The sequence below is a fragment of the Corvus moneduloides genome, chromosome 3, assembly GCF_009650955.1.
Source record: "Corvus moneduloides isolate bCorMon1 chromosome 3, bCorMon1.pri, whole genome shotgun sequence".
NCBI classification, from domain to species: Eukaryota; Metazoa; Chordata; class Aves; order Passeriformes; family Corvidae; genus Corvus; species Corvus moneduloides.
In genome coordinates, this window is record NC_045478.1 from 121,991,638 (window position 1) to 122,009,293 (window position 17,656).

The 17,656-nt window shown below is 45.2% G+C and overlaps 1 protein-coding gene across 7 annotated transcripts in view; it reads left to right on the forward strand.

Annotated features, from left to right (window-relative positions):
* The window catches only part of RIN2 (Ras and Rab interactor 2), a 63,229-nt gene that overhangs the window by 43,773 nt on the left and 1,800 nt on the right, over window positions 1–17,656 (forward strand). For all 7 annotated transcript variants that reach the window (XM_032104376.1, XM_032104375.1, XM_032104380.1 and 4 more), the window contains 5 exons: window positions 101–192; window positions 3,270–4,391; window positions 11,953–12,258; window positions 15,159–15,290; window positions 15,859–16,022. In XM_032104376.1, the coding sequence (XP_031960267.1) occupies window positions 101–192; window positions 3,270–4,391; window positions 11,953–12,258; window positions 15,159–15,290; window positions 15,859–16,022 (1,816 nt within the window). The remainder of the gene's footprint in view (window positions 1–100; window positions 193–3,269; window positions 4,392–11,952; window positions 12,259–15,158; window positions 15,291–15,858; window positions 16,023–17,656) is intronic.

Below are 17,656 nucleotides of genomic sequence, written 5' to 3' on the forward strand. Positions count from 1 at the left end.
ATAATCAGAGATCAGCCACTGCCAGAGTTTTAAAAAAAAAAAAAGCTTTTAAAGCTATGGATGTTGCTGAAAACCATAATGGTTTTTTCTTTGAAAACAGGGATGTCCTTCCATTCACACTGAAGTTGCCTCATGCAATTGCTGCAGCAAAGACAGAAGCTGAACTTGAAGAGATTGCTCAGCTTGGACTGAGTAAGTAGTTCTCTATAGATGTCCTTCCCTGTAGCACTCCTGTAACCTTGAAGAAATAGGCTGTATCAGTAAATAGTTCATACTGGTTTGTGACGATACAAATTTCATTTAGAAAAGCAGTTTCTCTTACTTGCCAGACCTTGTTCTGGCCAAGGAGTGGTGCTCTTCCTTCTTTCGCTGCCTTCTGTGATATTTTTGTTAGTGCTGTTTCCTTCTTCCTTCTTCTCTCCCCTCTCTGGGCAGCCCTTTAGCAAAGCAAATCTCACAGTCCCCGCACAGAGGTTGATGTTGCTTCTGCTCCAAGACCTAACATTGTCTGTGTGCTCATATAGCAGGCACTGGCTTTATAATTTATTGTGAGGAGAGTGTAGGAGCTGAGGTTCCCTGTTAATAAAACTTCTGTTCAGATTGACATGCAGACTTAAAATGGTGAATTTTGAGATCAGTGCCTCAATGAAGTGGCATATTTAGAAAATGAGGAGTGTGTAAATAGGATCTGCAGAATGTATCCATGGGCATGGGCTAGGCGAAATTCTTAAGATACCGAAAGACAGTGCAAGGACATGTCCAAAAGACAAGGCAAGGACATGTTCTTGCATCGCTCGGCTGCTGCAGCTAAACACAGGCTCATTGTAAAGCATACCTTGAGCTCGGAGGAGATGGATGCAAAGCCTGGTGGGATTTGAAACTTGGGCACCACCCAGATGAATCATTGAGCAACTCCACACTGAGCAAAGTGCTGAGTGGCCTCATTTCCCTTTTCCAGGAAGGGAAGGTTGACTGTCAGCAGTCTTTGTTGCAGTAGATTTTTTAAATCATCTTTGATTTTGAAAAGGATCCTCTCTAAATCAGTGTTAGCATGAGGATCTCTTGAACTGTTTGGTGGGACTTTGCAGTAAAGTCATACACGGGGATGTATTGCAGTGCTTTGCATTTTGGTATGCTGCAGTAGCAATGCAATTAAAGGGTTTGTTTTAGAGAGGAGATAAATTACTTCTGCACTGCTTGTCTGCAAGTTTAGGTAATCAGGTGAAAGTATGGATTATCATGGGAGTAGAGGCAAATATGGTACTATTGAGGTCAGTGTTGAGATGGCAAAAAGAAAGTAACAAGTCTGATTGGGATACGGTGTAATGAAGACCATCTCCCAGTGGCCCAGGGGAGCCTTAAAGTAACACGAGGTGAGTCTCTCCAGAGGGGATGATAATGATAATGTTGATCAAGCCCTCCAGGCTAACCGCACTTTGTCACCAGTACCCCAGAGCACTGTGGCCTGCTTGCTGCAGAATTAGTCTTGCTCTTAAACAGTCTCTGCATTGTGCGTGTTTTTTCTTTAGCTACTGCATTTGAAAGCTGAGGAGGAGATTGATGGATCAGTGTCTGTGTGATTGCTGTATTTGGGATCAATTATCTCATACACACCAGATTAAGATCACAGTTTCTATAAGCTACAACCAGGCAACAAAGTTGAGATTTTGATGGAGTTTTAGGTGTCCACGTGCAGAAAGAGCGCACCAGAAAGTCAGCTGTTCGATGCTGTGGACTCAAGAGAGGCCTAAAAACTCCCAACAGCCCTTCCTTTAAAGTGTGAGGATTTTTTGAGGAACACATAGGCACAAAATACCGTGGTGCGTGAGCACAGGGTTTTATTCCCTTTCAGAGCTCTCTTGTGCAGTAGGCTCAGAGGGAGAGCTGCACAACACAGGTCAACAGCACGTAGCCCATCAAACCCCGCATCAGGAGGACCTTAAGGTAAAGATTTCAAGGCTGTTGCCAACCTGTACGGTTTCATGTGCTGAACATAAGATTCCCTCTCAGTCTCCCTTGTGTTTCACCTGCAGCAGTGCTTATATCACATGTGTTTGCAGCAGCCACGTGCCAAGCACAGGGACTGAGAGATCTGCAGGCAGGATGTGAAGTCATGAAGCTGGGAACACCAGCAACACGGCATGACTATGTAGAGAAACATGCCTGTGCCTGTCTATATACATGGCCTGTCACCATGGGCTATTTCCTGTCCTCTGCCCCACAGGCAGGACACGGTGGCTGGGCATGGACCTGTTGTGGATGCTTCACATTCATGCAGTTGGGCTGAGGTGTCATTGCTCAGTTGCCTCCAGTGAGGCATCTTGAGACTCTGTGGGAAAAGGGACCATGTCATGATTGGCAAATTTTAACTAAATCTCCCTCCTCTGGTATTCTGCCCTTATTTCAGCATGATTGCTGCCTTCAAGGACACATCTGGTTTCAGTCTTCATACCTTCAGGAACCGATGCTCTTTAGCAGTGACTCGGTTGCACAAACATGCTGCCATTTTGCTGGGATAAGTGCAGAGGCTGCAGCTGCAACTTGCTGGGGTAGCATAGGTTTTCCATGCTGCTGGTGTGGGACTGCACACTCAGTCTCTTTATGTGTTGCCGCATGTCTGTATCCTCAGGCAAAACGTCCCCATGGCAAAGGCAGGGGAGCAGGCCAATGCCCTTATCAGACACTTGAATACTTGGTCTGCACAGCTGAAGGTGATGTGTGCATGCACCACAGCAAACTGTGATCTGTCTTTTCATGTATAGTTTCATGCGTTCACTAGGAAAAGAAACCGAACCAAGATACTTGTAGAGTTTCCATAAGTGGCCTTTAGCTGGTGTAAATACTCTCAACTATTGTCTTTAATGAAGTGAGCTTATTAATACCAGCTGAGAATCTTGCCTTATTGCTCCTGAGTGAGATGCTAGTGAGCAGTTTGTGTTCATTTCGGTCTCAAGCCAGTAAAAAGTATTATGTTACAGTCTCTGTTCCTTTCTTTGATTTTCGGTTAAATTTTAAGCTTAGTGGGCTGATTGGAAGCTATGCATTGGTCGTGGTATTTATAAATGGGTAAGAGCAGCCCCAGGAATGTAGCATGCAGTTATGTCAGGGGGTGCTTTAAGAGGTTCGCTTGGATTTTTTTTGCCCCTTTGAATTAATAAAATCTTGCCTAAATTTCTTGATACTTTAAACTGATGTTGTTGAGCAGAATGTTCTGAAAGCCATCTGCCTGCTGTTTTGCATTCTTACGTTAATGCAATGATGATTTTCAGACTTTTGGAGCTCCCTGGCTAACAGCAACCCCCCGGATCCTTCACCTCCCTGTAGGCCTGTGCCTTTGGACAATGCTTGCAAAGACTCACGCCAGCTCTGCCTTATAAATGGAGTGCATTCTATACGAACCAGAACGCCTTCAGAGCTGGAGTGCAGCCAGACCAACGGAGCGCTGTGTTTCATTAATCCCCTCTTCTTGAAAGTGCACAGCCAGGATGTCAGTGGAAGTCTGAAAAGGCAGAGCCCGAGAACTCAAGACGTGAATGGCACAGCGAGGCCTCGCTCCCCCCCGCCCCGGCCGCCACCTCCTGCTATTAATAGCACCCTCACGAGCCCACAGCTTTCCAGGACTATAAAGCAGGCGAGCATGCCAGAAACAGTCAACCATAAGGAGAGAGGCTTGGATTTGCTGCAGAACAAGCCCACCCCGATTCCGCCTCCTCGGCTGAAGAAGCAGGCTGTGTGCTCCGAGGCGGACGGTGCCTCCCGGAGCACGGCGGCGATCCGGCCTGGCTCCGCACGCGTGCCCAAGGCAGCTGCTGTTCCAGGTGAAACCCTGCCCGAGCCAGCTCCAGCAGCTTCCAAAAAGACGCCGGCTGCCATCTCTGAGTCACACGTCCCGTGGAATGGAGGCCGGCAGAGACTGAGCGACATGAGCATTTCCACCTCCTCGTCGGACTCGCTGGACTTTGATCGGAGCATGCCGCTCTTTGGCTATGAGGGGGACACCAACAGCAGCCTGGAGGACTTTGAGGGGGAAAGTGACCAAGAGAGCATGGCACCCCCTTTGAAGCCCAAGAAGAAAAGAAGCAGTTCGTTTGTTCTCCCCAAGATTGTGAAATCTCAGCTACGGAAAGTCAGCGGAGTTTTCAGTTCCTTCATGACCCCCGAGAAGAGGATGATTAAGAAAATTGCAGAGATGTCCCGGGACAAACGCACCTATTTTGGATGCTTAGTACAGGACTATGTCAGCTTTCTCCAAGAAAACAAGGAGTGCCATGTTTCGAGCACTGATATGCTGCAAACAATTCGTCAGTTCATGACCCAAGTCAAGAACTACTTGTCCCAAAGCTCCGAACTTGATCCCCCGATCGAATCACTGATTCCTGAAGACCAAATAGGTAAGAAACACCATCCTGTGTTTTGGGGGGAGGGTGAAAATGTGTGATCTGTCTTTATAGTGATAGTCTTTGTCCGGTTCAGAAAGGTGGGGCTAACTTTGCTAGTAGAGCTTGAGCCACCGAGTATTTGAGTCTTAAACCAACATCCCCCTCCCCCCGTCCCCACCCCGTCCCCACCCCAAATTACCCTATCGGCTTCAAATGATTACACTACGAAGTTGTTCATAAGAAGTTATCCTTAAAATAAGTGCAATGTGGACTTTTTACCCGTGATTATTACTTTTTTAGCTGCTGTACTGTTAACAACAGAGAATCCTTTATTTGCTGGCACACATATATTTTTCCCTGAATTGGGCTGACATAGTTCTCAGTGTTTGGTCTAAAATTGCCAAATCTAACCGTATGGATTGTAGCTGTAGAACTAGAATTTATTCAGAACCAGTGACATTTAAGAGCAGAGAGACATTTTATGACAACTTAGTTTTGAAATAAATCGGATTCTTCCAGACATTCTTAAGTCACTTCTAGCAAAGCTGTACTATCCCAGCACTTGAAACTAAATAAAAGGATACGTAAGAGCTTTAGAAAACAAACGTGTGTGAGAGAGAGAGAGAGAAGGGGCTGCTGATCCCCAGTTTTCTGTACTACTCCTTTATATGTGTTTGTGAGTGGTTGTGGATGAGCTATATGTTAGAATATATGTTTTAACAGCAGAAAGAGACTTGTGTATCCACAAAAGTGAAATTGCTGTTGCTGCATAAATCTCGCTGCCTCTCTTGCAGAGTCTGAGCAGTATTTGTAAAAGAGCCTGTAAGCCACATTTAAGAGGTAAACACGCCTCAGGGCAGAATACTTTCCTTGTGAGCTCACTTCAGTCCTAATTTGCTTGTTTTTCTCCATATCCCAGTGTCCCAACAGTTGGCTCAGTGCAAAATTGGCAGATACTTCTTTCTCTGGGACTAGAGGGTAATTTTATATTGACATTCTGCCTGTCCTCAACCAAGAGGAAGTATTCTCACATAACCTCAACTTCATTTTCACAAAGTCAAGCAAAAGTCACAAGGATGCTAAAGCAAATACAGAAATGTGAAGAGTGTCCTCGATATTGAGACTCAGAGACATGTAATACTCTCACTATAATAACAAAGACTGTTAGGTGGGTGTTACATGGAAGAAAAAGCACCAAATTAAGCGGGGGATGCAGGCGCATTTTTGCCTGAGTTTCTGCAGAGTGCTGGATATTTGACAAAGCAATACAGATGCAGTTTGGTTGTAATTTTGTGAAAGCTTGGTTTGTTGTGTACTTTTCATTTCACAAGGGTGTGGTTTGATCGGACTGTGGGTCTCCCAAGACTGGAAAAAATGTTGTCTCCTATTAAATGTTTCAGGCTTTGGAGTAACATAAGCTATGAAATACAACAACTAAAACTGCCCTGGTTTTCTTCAGGGACAGAAAGTCTGATTTTTATCATGTGGCTAAACACGATTAATTTATAAAGTGGGCTGGTTTAAACAAAGGAAGAACTTGCTTTTGAGTCACCTACTGCCTTTGGCTTGTGCCAGCAAACAACTGCAGTGGATCAGGAGCATCAGATGTTGCTGATCTAAGCAGATAACTATGTGACAGCAAAATTTAGTCATCCCTATAGAGACCTTTTTATGAAGTAGAGCCCTGCCTGTTGTCCACAGTTTTGCCTGACTGTTTCCGTATGGAATTGCAGCCCAAATTTTAACTCTGTGAGTAGTCGTTTATCCTGTCTTGTCAGTTCACACTTAGGTGGTGCAGTTTTTTCCTCTAATGTGTCAGCCTGGTGCTGGATGTGTGCTTCTGGGATAATACTCCTCCGTTCTGAGTCACTCAGGCTTCACTTTAACCCTCTTTTGTCTCCTGAACTTCAGTAGGTGCTGGAGCAGCACCCCCAAGTTTAGTGAAGCCCTCGGTGTTTGGAACTTCTTCCCATGTCTCTGTAATGACCTTTGTGATCGTGTAGCTTTTCTTCCGGAACTGCACCGTGGACCCTTGCAAGTAAAAGACTTCTGCAGCAGATCTTTTAAGTTTCCCAGACAGGGGTCCCATCAAATTGTTAAACTTCTGCAAAATCACTGGCAAAATATGCTTCAGGGTTTCTAATTAGTTCTGACAGATGCCTCCTATTCTTAGCACTGTAGGCTGTTAACCCTCCCTGAAGCAATGGGACTCCAGGCGTTGGGACAGAATCAAGAGTAAGGCACGTGGCTCTTTATTGTTTTATGGATGAATGCAATTTATTTTTTTAAAAGACATCCGCACCTCAATTTGTATCCACAGAATAAGGACCTGAACTGGTCAGAGCAGAGGAGACCCTGATAGTCCACAGCTGCTTAATCAGCAAATGTTTGGGAGTTTTTGTTTGTCTTTTTATCTTTTCCTGGCTTTGAACAGAAAGGAGTCAAGTCGAATGTTGTCACTTCGCCAAGTGGGATCTAACATCTGAACAACTTCAGTCTCAGTGCCCGAATCTGGCCCTGAACCAAGAAATGACTGGTTTAAACCATTTGTCAGTAAGGTACTGACCGATCATGTGGGAACGTACCTGAACAATAGTGTCTGTTACTTGTTCTGGTATTTCTGATATGCAAGGGATATTCGAATGCTGGATGTTAAAAGAAGCTTGGAGAGAATGTGTTGGCACCTTACTGGCAGTCCATGCCTTGTTGCAGGGCCTTGGGTCTGTACAGAGGAGTTGCAGGCAGACAGAGCTGGAAATACTAATTAACTGAAGGCCAGGACTGACCCACATGGTACCTCTTTTCCAAAGTCCGTCTTGTTTGACAGTCAAGCATGGATAATTGGGTTCTCAGTGCTGTATTTTATGTACCTGTTCATGCACCCTGCTTATGGTTATAAGACAGTATTTCCCTTGTTTGTTTATCTGGAAGGTGCACAGAATTAAGCCTGTGGGTCTTAAAAAGGTTAAGCGGCAGCCCACCCCAGATCCCCTCTTCTTTACTAATCCAATTATCCTCCTAAAGGAATTAGAATGGTATGTCACTATTTCTGCTTGAAAAACCCATGCCAGCTGGTTTTTGCACTGTGTTACTTTTTAGGTTCTTGTACATTTGTTCTGGTGTCCTGTCCTTCATTGTAGCATCTTTTCAAGTTGAGTTTACGCTGACAAACATGTCCCTCAGTGCACCTCCTTTCACCACAAGAGTGGCGGGATAGGACAAGTAGGAAGCAGTGGTAAAAGCACTGAGCAGGGGCAGAGGACCAGGTTCTTTTTCTGGCCACCCCTTGGATTTACTTTGTGACTTATTCCCTGCTTCTTTTCTTTACTGCTACTTTAGGAGAAGACAAGTGTTTACCACACAGCTATGGCATGAGTTTTAAGTAACCCACAGATGTTTAAAGCAGAACACACCTAGCACAGGTAGTTGTGTGATTCTTTGGTGTGCTTTATGTAGGTCAAATGAGGAGAGGCTTACCTTTCATCCCTAGGTGCTAAGTCTGCCACCACTGCCCGTACGTCAACCACCTCGGTCCTACCTCTGTCTTCAGGGTTGTGCTGATCATCAAGGAATGTGGGTTGTGTGAGGTCTTACTTTCAAGTGTTGCTCCTGTGGAGGAGATTCCCATGTCTGCACTGTGGCAGTGTAGACACCCACCAAGAAATGGATGCTTGGCCATCCTGACATGAGCTATCTTCAAGTAGATCCGTGTTGGTCGTGCCAGTCAACAAACTTTACAAGGTATTAGGAAAATGCAGAACAAAGCAAATGCAGTGTTAGCCAGGTGTCATGCATGTACATGCTGTGGTATTCCGGAGCAACTTTCTGCTTTCACCTCCCAGGCAGTGTGACTTGTGCAGGACTGTGCCTTTTTGTGGTGGTTCTCAGGCTCACTCGGTCTCCTACTGACCCCTGATTTTCCTGATGAATGGTTTGGCCATGGTAAGCAGGGCTTGTGTATAAATCCAGGGACTGGAATCTGACAGTGGGGCATCATCTCAGTGGGGCAACAATAGTTGGTAGGTAGCAGGGAAACTGAGAGCCTGGAAAAGGTGAGAGTGTGCCTGCAGTTTGAGGAAGTGCGGGTTGTAAGGAGGCTGTGTAAGGACACTGGCCATGACTAATATGTTGTCCTGTCTAGATGCAGACTTGTGTGGTTGGCAGCAAAACAAAAATAGCATGTCAGCACAGGATACAGATGTGTTTCCACGAGTCACAACGAAACTAGCTGGCTGGCCTTTACAATTCATTTATCAAAGCACTTCCAGTTCCCATTTTGAGGCTACAGGCTAATTATAAGCATCATTTCAGGAACAATACACAGTGTTCAGCTCAAATTGTATTCAGTTAAAAAAAAAAATTATCTCCAGAGTATCTGTTTTGGTTTTGGAGTGGTAAGCATCCTGGGAGGGTATTTGAAAACATGCATCTGAAGTAAACAGAATTTTTGTTGCTGATTTGGGTCTTAGAAATATGCAGAGATGTTAAGGTAAAGAATCAGACCTCAATTCACAACTTAGATGCTGATTTGCCTGGGAAACACTTGTATACTTTTCTGTGGCCCTTAGAAGTCAAACAGTGAAAAACCGCTGCCGGCTGAGAGTTGGTTGGTAATTGGGATCATATCCAGAAACACTTTTATTGAAAGTGGCCACAAGCAGCAGTTGCTGAAGAAAGGGCCGCTAGTTGGATGGTCTCACCCCAAACATGCTTGTAGGTGCCGTGACACTGAATATTGTTCTAAGACTTAGATCACAAGAAGTGCTGTCCTTCCAGGCTTTAATAATAATATAAAATCTTTATAAGCTTTGTATTTATTAGGACACATAGGGGTATTACTGTTGACCATTAACAAAACAGTCCAGCCCTCATCAATCTTGCTGCTGTTAGCCTCACCAGCTTGTTAGATTCTGCCACTTTTTCATTTGAGGGCAGAACTCAGTGGTTCTTATGTCTGTGCCAAGAATTCATAAGGGAGAAAAAAAGGTTGTGTGTTGTTTTGGGGGGTTCTTTGTGTGTGGTTTGGTGGATTTTTGTTTGTCGTGGTTTTTTCTTTGTTTTGTTGTGCCTGTGTGGAGCTTTGAGTACAGCCACATGAGTTATGTGATCCCTTCCTCTGTGCTGCTTCAAAATGATTTCAGGTTTCCATGGAAATTGTGGAACGTGATCGAGCAAATTTCAAAGCAATTTCCAGGCACTGCTTCTGGAGCCTGTGACAAATTGCAAACGTGAAAGAAACCTCCTTGCCATCTTGCACAGCTGTAAAAATCTGCGTGGTTCATCTGTGGAAGCGGCACTACCTTTCAAAGGGTTGAGGGCAGAAGCCCTGAGCCTTCCACTTCCCACCTACAGACAACGAGCCTGGCCCCAGCCAAGGACTGGGGCTCTGGGGAGGAATTTTCTCTCCCAGCAGCATCCAGTTCCTTTAGCTTCTGGGCCGGCGCTGCTTCTGCTTCCTATTCCCGTAGAGAATCAGTCACATACAGAAACATACTGAGTTTTCCGAGGCTCCTGTGAGCAAACGTGGTGATGACCCCTCTTTATTGAGGTGAAGGATGGCTCATGCTCAGTATTCATGTGCAGAACTTCCAGTGGAAGCCTGTGGGAGTTCAGCTTTCACGGGGATAGAGCTCTCGCACTTTGTACGACATTTAGCAGCGCCAGCTGCTTTAATAAACAAGACCAAGTGGTTGGAATGCACACTGCAGAGGTGTTCCTCTTACAGGCGAAGCAGTCGGTGTTTTTCCTATTTTAAAAAACCAGGTTGTAGAAGTAAAGTAAGCTGAATTGTCAAAAAAAAAAAAAAAATAGTCATCAGTAAAGATGGCAAGGAACGATTTGTACTCTCTAGAAATTTAGCTGGCCAGCGCACCTGTGGGTGAGACCTGTGCGTTTTTCTTGGTGGAAGATTGTTTCTGCAATTGTTTCTGCCCCGGGAGCCCTGAGGATTGCTTTGATGGCAGGGAGAGGCAGTTTCTGTCCCTGTGCAGGAGGGTGATGCTTCTATTTACCTGGCCGGTTTGGTGGCGATTGTGTGGCTCTGCCAAGTACAATAGATAAGGATCAGGCCTTTGACCACCCGCTAATGTGTAATTGATGGCTCTGGTCTGGTGGGAGGCTGGATCCAGGCCCGGCCGCTGTGTGAGAGGCCACCAAGAACATGTCTCAGACTGCTCATGCCTTTACTGGTGCCTTCACTGACAAGCGCAGAAAAAATGCTACATATGAAGTCAAGGCACCATATGTGGAGTGTGTGAAGGGTGTGTTTATGTGGGAAAGAGAGGTATGGAGACCCAAAAGGCAAAAGGGCTGGACACAAGGATAGGATAAATGAAAGCACAAAAAGCAAGAAAACAGAATAGCACTTGTTTGGAGAGTGTGTGGGTGTGGGTGTAAATCCCAAGCCTTAGAAATAGTGTGTGATTTAAAAAAGAGAAGGGAGAGTAGGGGGAAAAGAAAGAGGCTATAGTCTACGAAAAACACAGAAGTACAGGCAAAGAGCCTGGGACAGGCATGAGGTTTAATGAAACATTAATGAGTCACCGCTACTAGCAGGAATGTGCACTGCTAATTTGTGTGAACGTGTGATCTGGCAGTGGCACAGCCTCTCCTCTGTGTGCTCCCAGTCCTTGTGCTCCTCTGCCTGCTCTAGGCTCTGGTCCTGCCCCACTCTCCTGCGGGGATGGCAGAGGAACATTCCCCACCATGCTCCCCACCATGGTACAAATAATCGATGTAATCTAATAACTAATGTAAGCTGTGTTGCCATAAGGATGCTGGGAAAGGAAATCAACTTTTGAAGTAAAGGTTTGCTGAGAAAATGTTTAGCAAAGAGCTTTCTCTGTTGACACAGTCCATACTTTGAAAATGGAGAATGATGGTTAAAGAAAAACTGGAGTAGAACAAGAATTAAAAATAAGCCCTGAAGTTAGCGGTTACTGTGCCATGTGCACACTATTGCCAAAGAACTTCAAACTTGATGACAAAGCTGTATATAAGCTTGTGTGATGAAATCTGATGCTGGAAAAACACAGCTTGGTTTTCATTTATAGTTTAAAGCCTGTAATCTGTCGAGTTTCATAAAGATCCTGACAAAGTTGAGCCAAGTTTCAGGAAGTCTTCGTTGAGTTATAGTTTCCAATGGAAACTATACAAGAAGGATAGGCTTTAATGCCAAAGCAGACAAAAATTATGATTTTCACTGTGTTTTACGTTAAGTTTGGGAGTTAAAGTCTAAACTCAAAGTAAAATAAAACTTGCAGACTTCCGACCAACAAAAGAAAAACTTAAATAGACCCGTGGCTTTTTTTTTTTTTTTTTAAACTATCCCTAGTCTGTCTGTGTGGGTGTGGTTTTATTTATTTACCACATTGCCATAAATGACAATGGAATACAGATTCTACTCTGCCTCTTGTTTTTCTGTTAACACAAACATCTGGAAACTCAGCTTGTGTAATAAATGGGCCGTAGAAAGTAGGTTTTGCTCTGCAGGCTCTCTTTAGGGAATGGTTATATTAATGCTGGCTCTGCTTTAGAGGGGGCAGTCAGCTGGATTTGTGTTTTCCTGTTGCAGATGTTGTGCTGGAGAAGGCCATGCATAAGTGCATTCTGAAGCCGTTGAAGGGTCACATTGAAGCGATGTTGAAAGAGTTTCATACCACGGATGGTTCCTGGAAACAACTGAAGGAAAACCTGCAGCTGGTGCGGCAGAGGAATCCTCAGGAACTGGGCGTGTTTGTTCCCACACCAGACTTTGTGGACGTTGAAAAGATTAAAGTCAAGTTCATGACTATGCAGAAGATGTATTCACCTGAAAAGAAAGTCATGCTGCTGCTGAGAGTTTGCAAATTGATTTACACTGTTATGGAGAATAACTCAGGTATGGTGCTTCCTGCAGTTCAGGCTCACTGGTATTTCATACCTGGTGTTGTCTTTTAGAGCAATCAGACCATCTCATTCTGCAGCTGAAGCTCTCGTAGCCTCTCCTTGTCCTTTTGAGAGGAATTCTTCCTCTCTCCTTCTTTCCCGCTGTCTCTGATCTATCGGCCGCACATCTTAAAAACTCGTTGTCATGGGTGGAGTGGGAGCTTCAGACAAAGTGAATTAGAGAAGCCCTCCCATGGAATCACGAGATGCAGGAAGGACCCTCTTGCTCTCTAAACTCCTTCTCAGAGAGGCGGCTGGGTGCAGCTGGAGTCAGTCTTAGCCCAGACTTTGTCAATGGTTTAAAGCCAAAGAATTATAGAGGTATGATTGAACCTTTGTACAACTTTGTCCTACAGGATTAAGGATGGCAAACCAGATGTAGTTAAATTAAAAAGAAATTATTTATTATGCTAAATGATCAGACAAAAAAGATCTTAATCTGAATAATTTACTACACAGCATAGAAGTAAAAACTACTAGTATAGTGTAGTGTAGTATAACACACTGTATCAAAGCAATTATAATAAAGCAATTATATTAAAGCTAGCAAAAAACCCCAAAGCAATTGCTGAGTAGAGACTGCTGTTACTTCCGGAGACCAGCGACCAGGGGGGGCAAATCTCTTTTGCTCAGCCTCCAGGAGTGGCCGTGAGGGGTGTTCCCACCCAAGGGAGGAGTCTTCACACACACTCCAGGAAAGGATATGTTAGAAGATCTTGCCGTTCGAAAGTGGGACTGGACTTGCAGAGTATGAAGTGATTGATTGTCAGTCAGATGTCTCCATGCCAGCTGTGTCAGCCTAACGCTTTCAGATAAGGATACTTTACCCTATCTGCCACATCTTTGCCTCAGCTTAGGATCAGTCAGGATGTTTAACTTCGGGGTTGATGAATCAGACTGGGTTTAGCATAATTCCACACCAAAAGCAGTGTGACGCCACTTCTTAGTTCACCACTGATAGCGTTGAAAAACGGGGCATTGTTTTCCAGGCAGAGCATCCTACAGATGTGAAGCAGCTGAAGAAGAGCAGCTTTCCTTAACTCTGTAGGCTTTTGAAATTGCCTGGCAGAAAGGCTGTCCTGTGAGCCTTGAATTTAACACTGATTCTAAATGAGTATTTTTCTGCAAATTGTAATAGAGGCAACACCCTATATTTAGCTATAGTAATTCAATAGCGTGTATGCAATATGACAACTACAAGAGTTCCTTCTTAATGGGTGGAGGAAAGCAGCCTCTAATCCAATATTTTTGGCTTGCTGTGCCACTGAAGATTCTCGTTTGGACACTTTTTGTCATGCTTTTGGAACAGAAATGACATCTGTTTCTGCACTGTAGCAAGAATCCAAAAGTGCCTTTGAAACCTGAATACTGAAATGGCACTACAGACCAGTCAAGACCTGCTGAGCAGTCAGTGGTCCAAAATGCTGTTCTGGATGGTGTGAATTTATAGGTGAAACTCTGACATTCTCTCTTGCACTGCTGTGGAACTCAGCAAGCTAGGGTGTAGCAGAGCTGTGGCAGTGGGAGATTTTTTTCCCCCTAAGAGTGTATAAGCTGCTGCAGGTGCTTGGCAGTTGTCTTTCTAAGGAAGCATTGCATGTGCAGCTGGGTCTGGTGCAGATCAAGACACCTACTTTCTTTGGAGATCTGAGATGAATGGTGAAAGCTTGTGGCTTTTAAAGCCCCCCAGGTACTTTTACAAGATTTAGGACTGAGCTCCTGCCCAGCTTACTATTGCATTTCAAAATTCTGCATTTTAAAAATGGATATAGGAATCTTGGCCTGAAGTTCTGTAAATTCCTCTCACAATACTGTGTTATTGCATTGAGTAAGGTGTTTCCAACATGCAGAAGGAAAATACTGAGAGGCTGCTGCTGGTTAAGTGCTGCACTGGGAGACCTGGGCTAAGATGCTGCAAATGCTCATTGGGCTGTCTTGTTTTGTCATGTAAAGTTTGTTTAACATGTCATTGAGCCAGCAGCTGTTTGAGTATCTGCTTTGCCACATACTCCCAGCCAGGTAAGTGTGTTAGCTGGGGTGTGTGCTTCAGCTGACGTCACTTGAGTTTCACCAGAGTTGCAGGTTGGCTCCTGCTCTGGGCGATTCCGAGTGACCATCACATCAGTTCTGCACTAAGCACCGTTTAGCCAGACCCAGAGATTTGGCCACATAGTGACTTCTGAACAGAAAATCAAAATGCAGGAGAAGTGCCAGGACCATGGATGGGCCTGGTACAGCACGGTCTTTGTGGGTCACTGTCACTCCAGGCCCTTACAGTCTCTCCTCATCTTTCTTGTAGGCTCCCTTCAGGTGCAGGAGCCATTGCTCACTGGTGTTTTTGACTATTCTGTCAAGGAAATGAGTTGAATTTCCTTGTCAAATCTAATAGGCTTTTATACTTGGGCTTCTCTGCTGTGGGATTCATACTCAGAGACTGGTGTTGGTGTCTGGATGCTTCCAGAAGGTGGATGTTATCCCTGGATGTATAAAGAAAATGCCTATCCATCATCTCTCAGGCAATGAGAGCGGTGCAGGTGTCTGGCATGGCAGCCTTTCCACCAGTTCACTGGTTGAGCTGGTGCCAAGGTGAGCCCACTCTCTAAATTTCCCTTGCATGCCTCAAGGCGTGCATCGTAAGATTTGTGCTTGTTGGAAGGACAGGATTGAGCCGGTCTCCCGAGCAGTGAGTGTCAGGCGACGTTCTCTTTGCTGCACGTTGGTGACTCCAGGGGGTTCTGGAGTAACACAGACATGCTGGCTCGAGAAGGCACAAAAGAGTGCTTTCCTTTCAAACACGGGAACTGGTGAAAAAGTGTGGTTTGTCTCTCACTGCCTGCATTCCCTTCAACCCAGGGAGGCTGTATGGAGCTGATGACTTCCTGCCTGTATTGACATATGTGCTAGCCCAGTGTGATATGCTGGAGCTGGATACTGAAATCGAATACATGATGGAGTTGCTGGATCCATCCTTGCTGCATGGAGAAGGTAATCAATTTTTTTACTTGTTTGTGTGATTCCAGAGTACAAATCTCACACTCAGTTGTTGCTTTATTGCCACTAACAGCAGTTGCTTTGATGCTGATGAACACTGGCAGATTGTGTTTTACTTTGTTTAAGCAGCCATGTTTATTTCATCCACCTCTGAAGCTTGGGAAGAAAACAAAACACTGTTAGATAATTGTTTAGAATAAAGCTGGTGTTCCAAGAGTAGAGGAATAAACACGTGGGAGTAAAGGAGAGACAGGAGTCATTTAAGGAATCGGCTTTCCTCAGCATGAGCGGACCCAGCCACGGGCACCGCTGTATCATATGGAGCACATGCAACCACTGAATGCATCTCAGTGGCTGAGAATACACCCTCCAGCGTTTTGCAGGCCAATGAGCTGTTTTCCTTTTGTGTGTAAATATTTTGGCCATAGAATAAAGGGACTTTCTGTATATCCGTGTGTGTGTCTGGGTGCCTCTCTGGGTGTATTTATACATCTCAAAGAAAACGGTCTGTACCTGTGACTGAGACCACTCTGAGACGTTCTTCCCTTGCTGTCCTTCACAGGAGGCTATTACTTGACAAGTGCTTATGGAGCACTTTCACTGATCAAGAACTTCCAGGAAGAACAAGCCGCCCAACTGCTCAGCTCGGAGGCCAGAGATACTCTCCGGCAGTGGCACAAGAGGAGGACAACGAACAGGACAATACCTTCAGTTGATGATTTTCAGGTAGAGCTCAGGGCTGAAATAGAAAATGGGGTGATTGTGTTGTTGGAAATTGCCATTTGAGAGGTATGATTTGTAGCAAACTCCCTTGGGGCCACAGGTGGAGTGAATCAGTGCTGAGATTAGGGCTGGCAAATTTGCCTCTGTTTTGAAGTCTTTGCACTTTTTATCAAACAGTTTCATTATGCCAGTCTGAAGAAAACACTAAATAATAGAGCTTTCTTTCCTTTCCCTTTTCAATCCTGTAGAGTGAGGAAAAACTGAATTGTATCTTAGATTCAGCTTTTTTGTGCACTTACTGTTCAAAAGATCAAATCCACATTTCCAGGGGCATAAATCAGCACAACTCCCCAGTAGCCAGTGGTGACATAAAGCAGGTGGCAGGGAGGAGAGATGGGAGAAATGTTCCCCAACAGTTTTGAAGTTTAAGCAGGCAGCAGAGTTCTGTAATATGGATGTCTTCATGTTTGTTTGTGTTTTGTTTTGTCCCCTGCATTTTGTTCTGCTCTTCCAGAGCAGGGCAGTGCCTTCAACTGGAGAATAACAACAGTCGTTATTACTTCATCTTCTAAAACCAGGCCTGCGTCTCGTTCATCTGCTTTGGACTGACTGTTCAGATGCAGCCATTTGTGGGCTGAAAGAAGGAGGATGTTGGAATTGAGAAGAAAGGATTTACTCCTTGGTGTTCAGTCCTCTACAGTTAGGAAGAGGAGAAGCGATTACGAGCAATTCCAGTGCCTGGCCAGTGCCCAAAGCCCGTCCATCTCCCGGGATCCATGTTCTGTTCTGCTGACCTGTAGTTAGGTGTCATATTCAAGCAACTGGAGTCTTTGTTCTTTCTGGCAAAACCCTGCACTTTGCATAGGAGCATCCAGCACCTTGTATTTCTGCTGGGTGACAAAATGACAGAAGAGTCACAGAATCACAGAATGAACTAGGTTGGAAAAGACCTTTGAGATCATCAAGTCCAACCTTTGACCTAACACCTCCTTATCAACCAGACCATGGCACCGAGTGCCACGTCCAGGCTTTTTTTAAACACATCCAGGAACAGTGACTCCGCCCCCTCCCTGGGCAGACGATTCCAGTGCCCAGTCCCTCTCTCAGTGAAGAATTTTTTCCTGATGTCTAACCTAAACTTCCCCTGGCACAGCTTAAGACCGTGTCCTCTCATTCTGTCAGTGGTTGCCCGAGAGAAGAGACCAACCCCCACCCAACTCCCTGGCTACAACCTCCTTTCAGGGATTTGTAGAGTGATAAGGTCTCCCCTGAGCCTCAATTTTTCCAGGCTGAACAACCCCGGGTCGCTCAGCCATTCTTCAGAGGGCTTGTGTTCCAGGCCCTTCACCAGCCTTGTTGGCCTCCTCTGGACACATTCAGGCATCTCAACATCCTTCCTAAACTGAGAGGCCCAGAACTGGACACAGCACTCGAGGTGCGGCCTCACCAGTGCTGAGTACAGGGGAAGAATGACTTCCCTGGTCCTGCTGGCCACACCATTCCTGATACAGGCCAGGTGCCATTGGCCTTCTTGGCCACCTGGGCACACTGCTGGCAGATTCCTTCTGCAGGATCTTGTATGAAGTTCCATCTTCTCTTTCTCTGCAAATGAACTTGGTCCAGGCTCAATGTTCGGT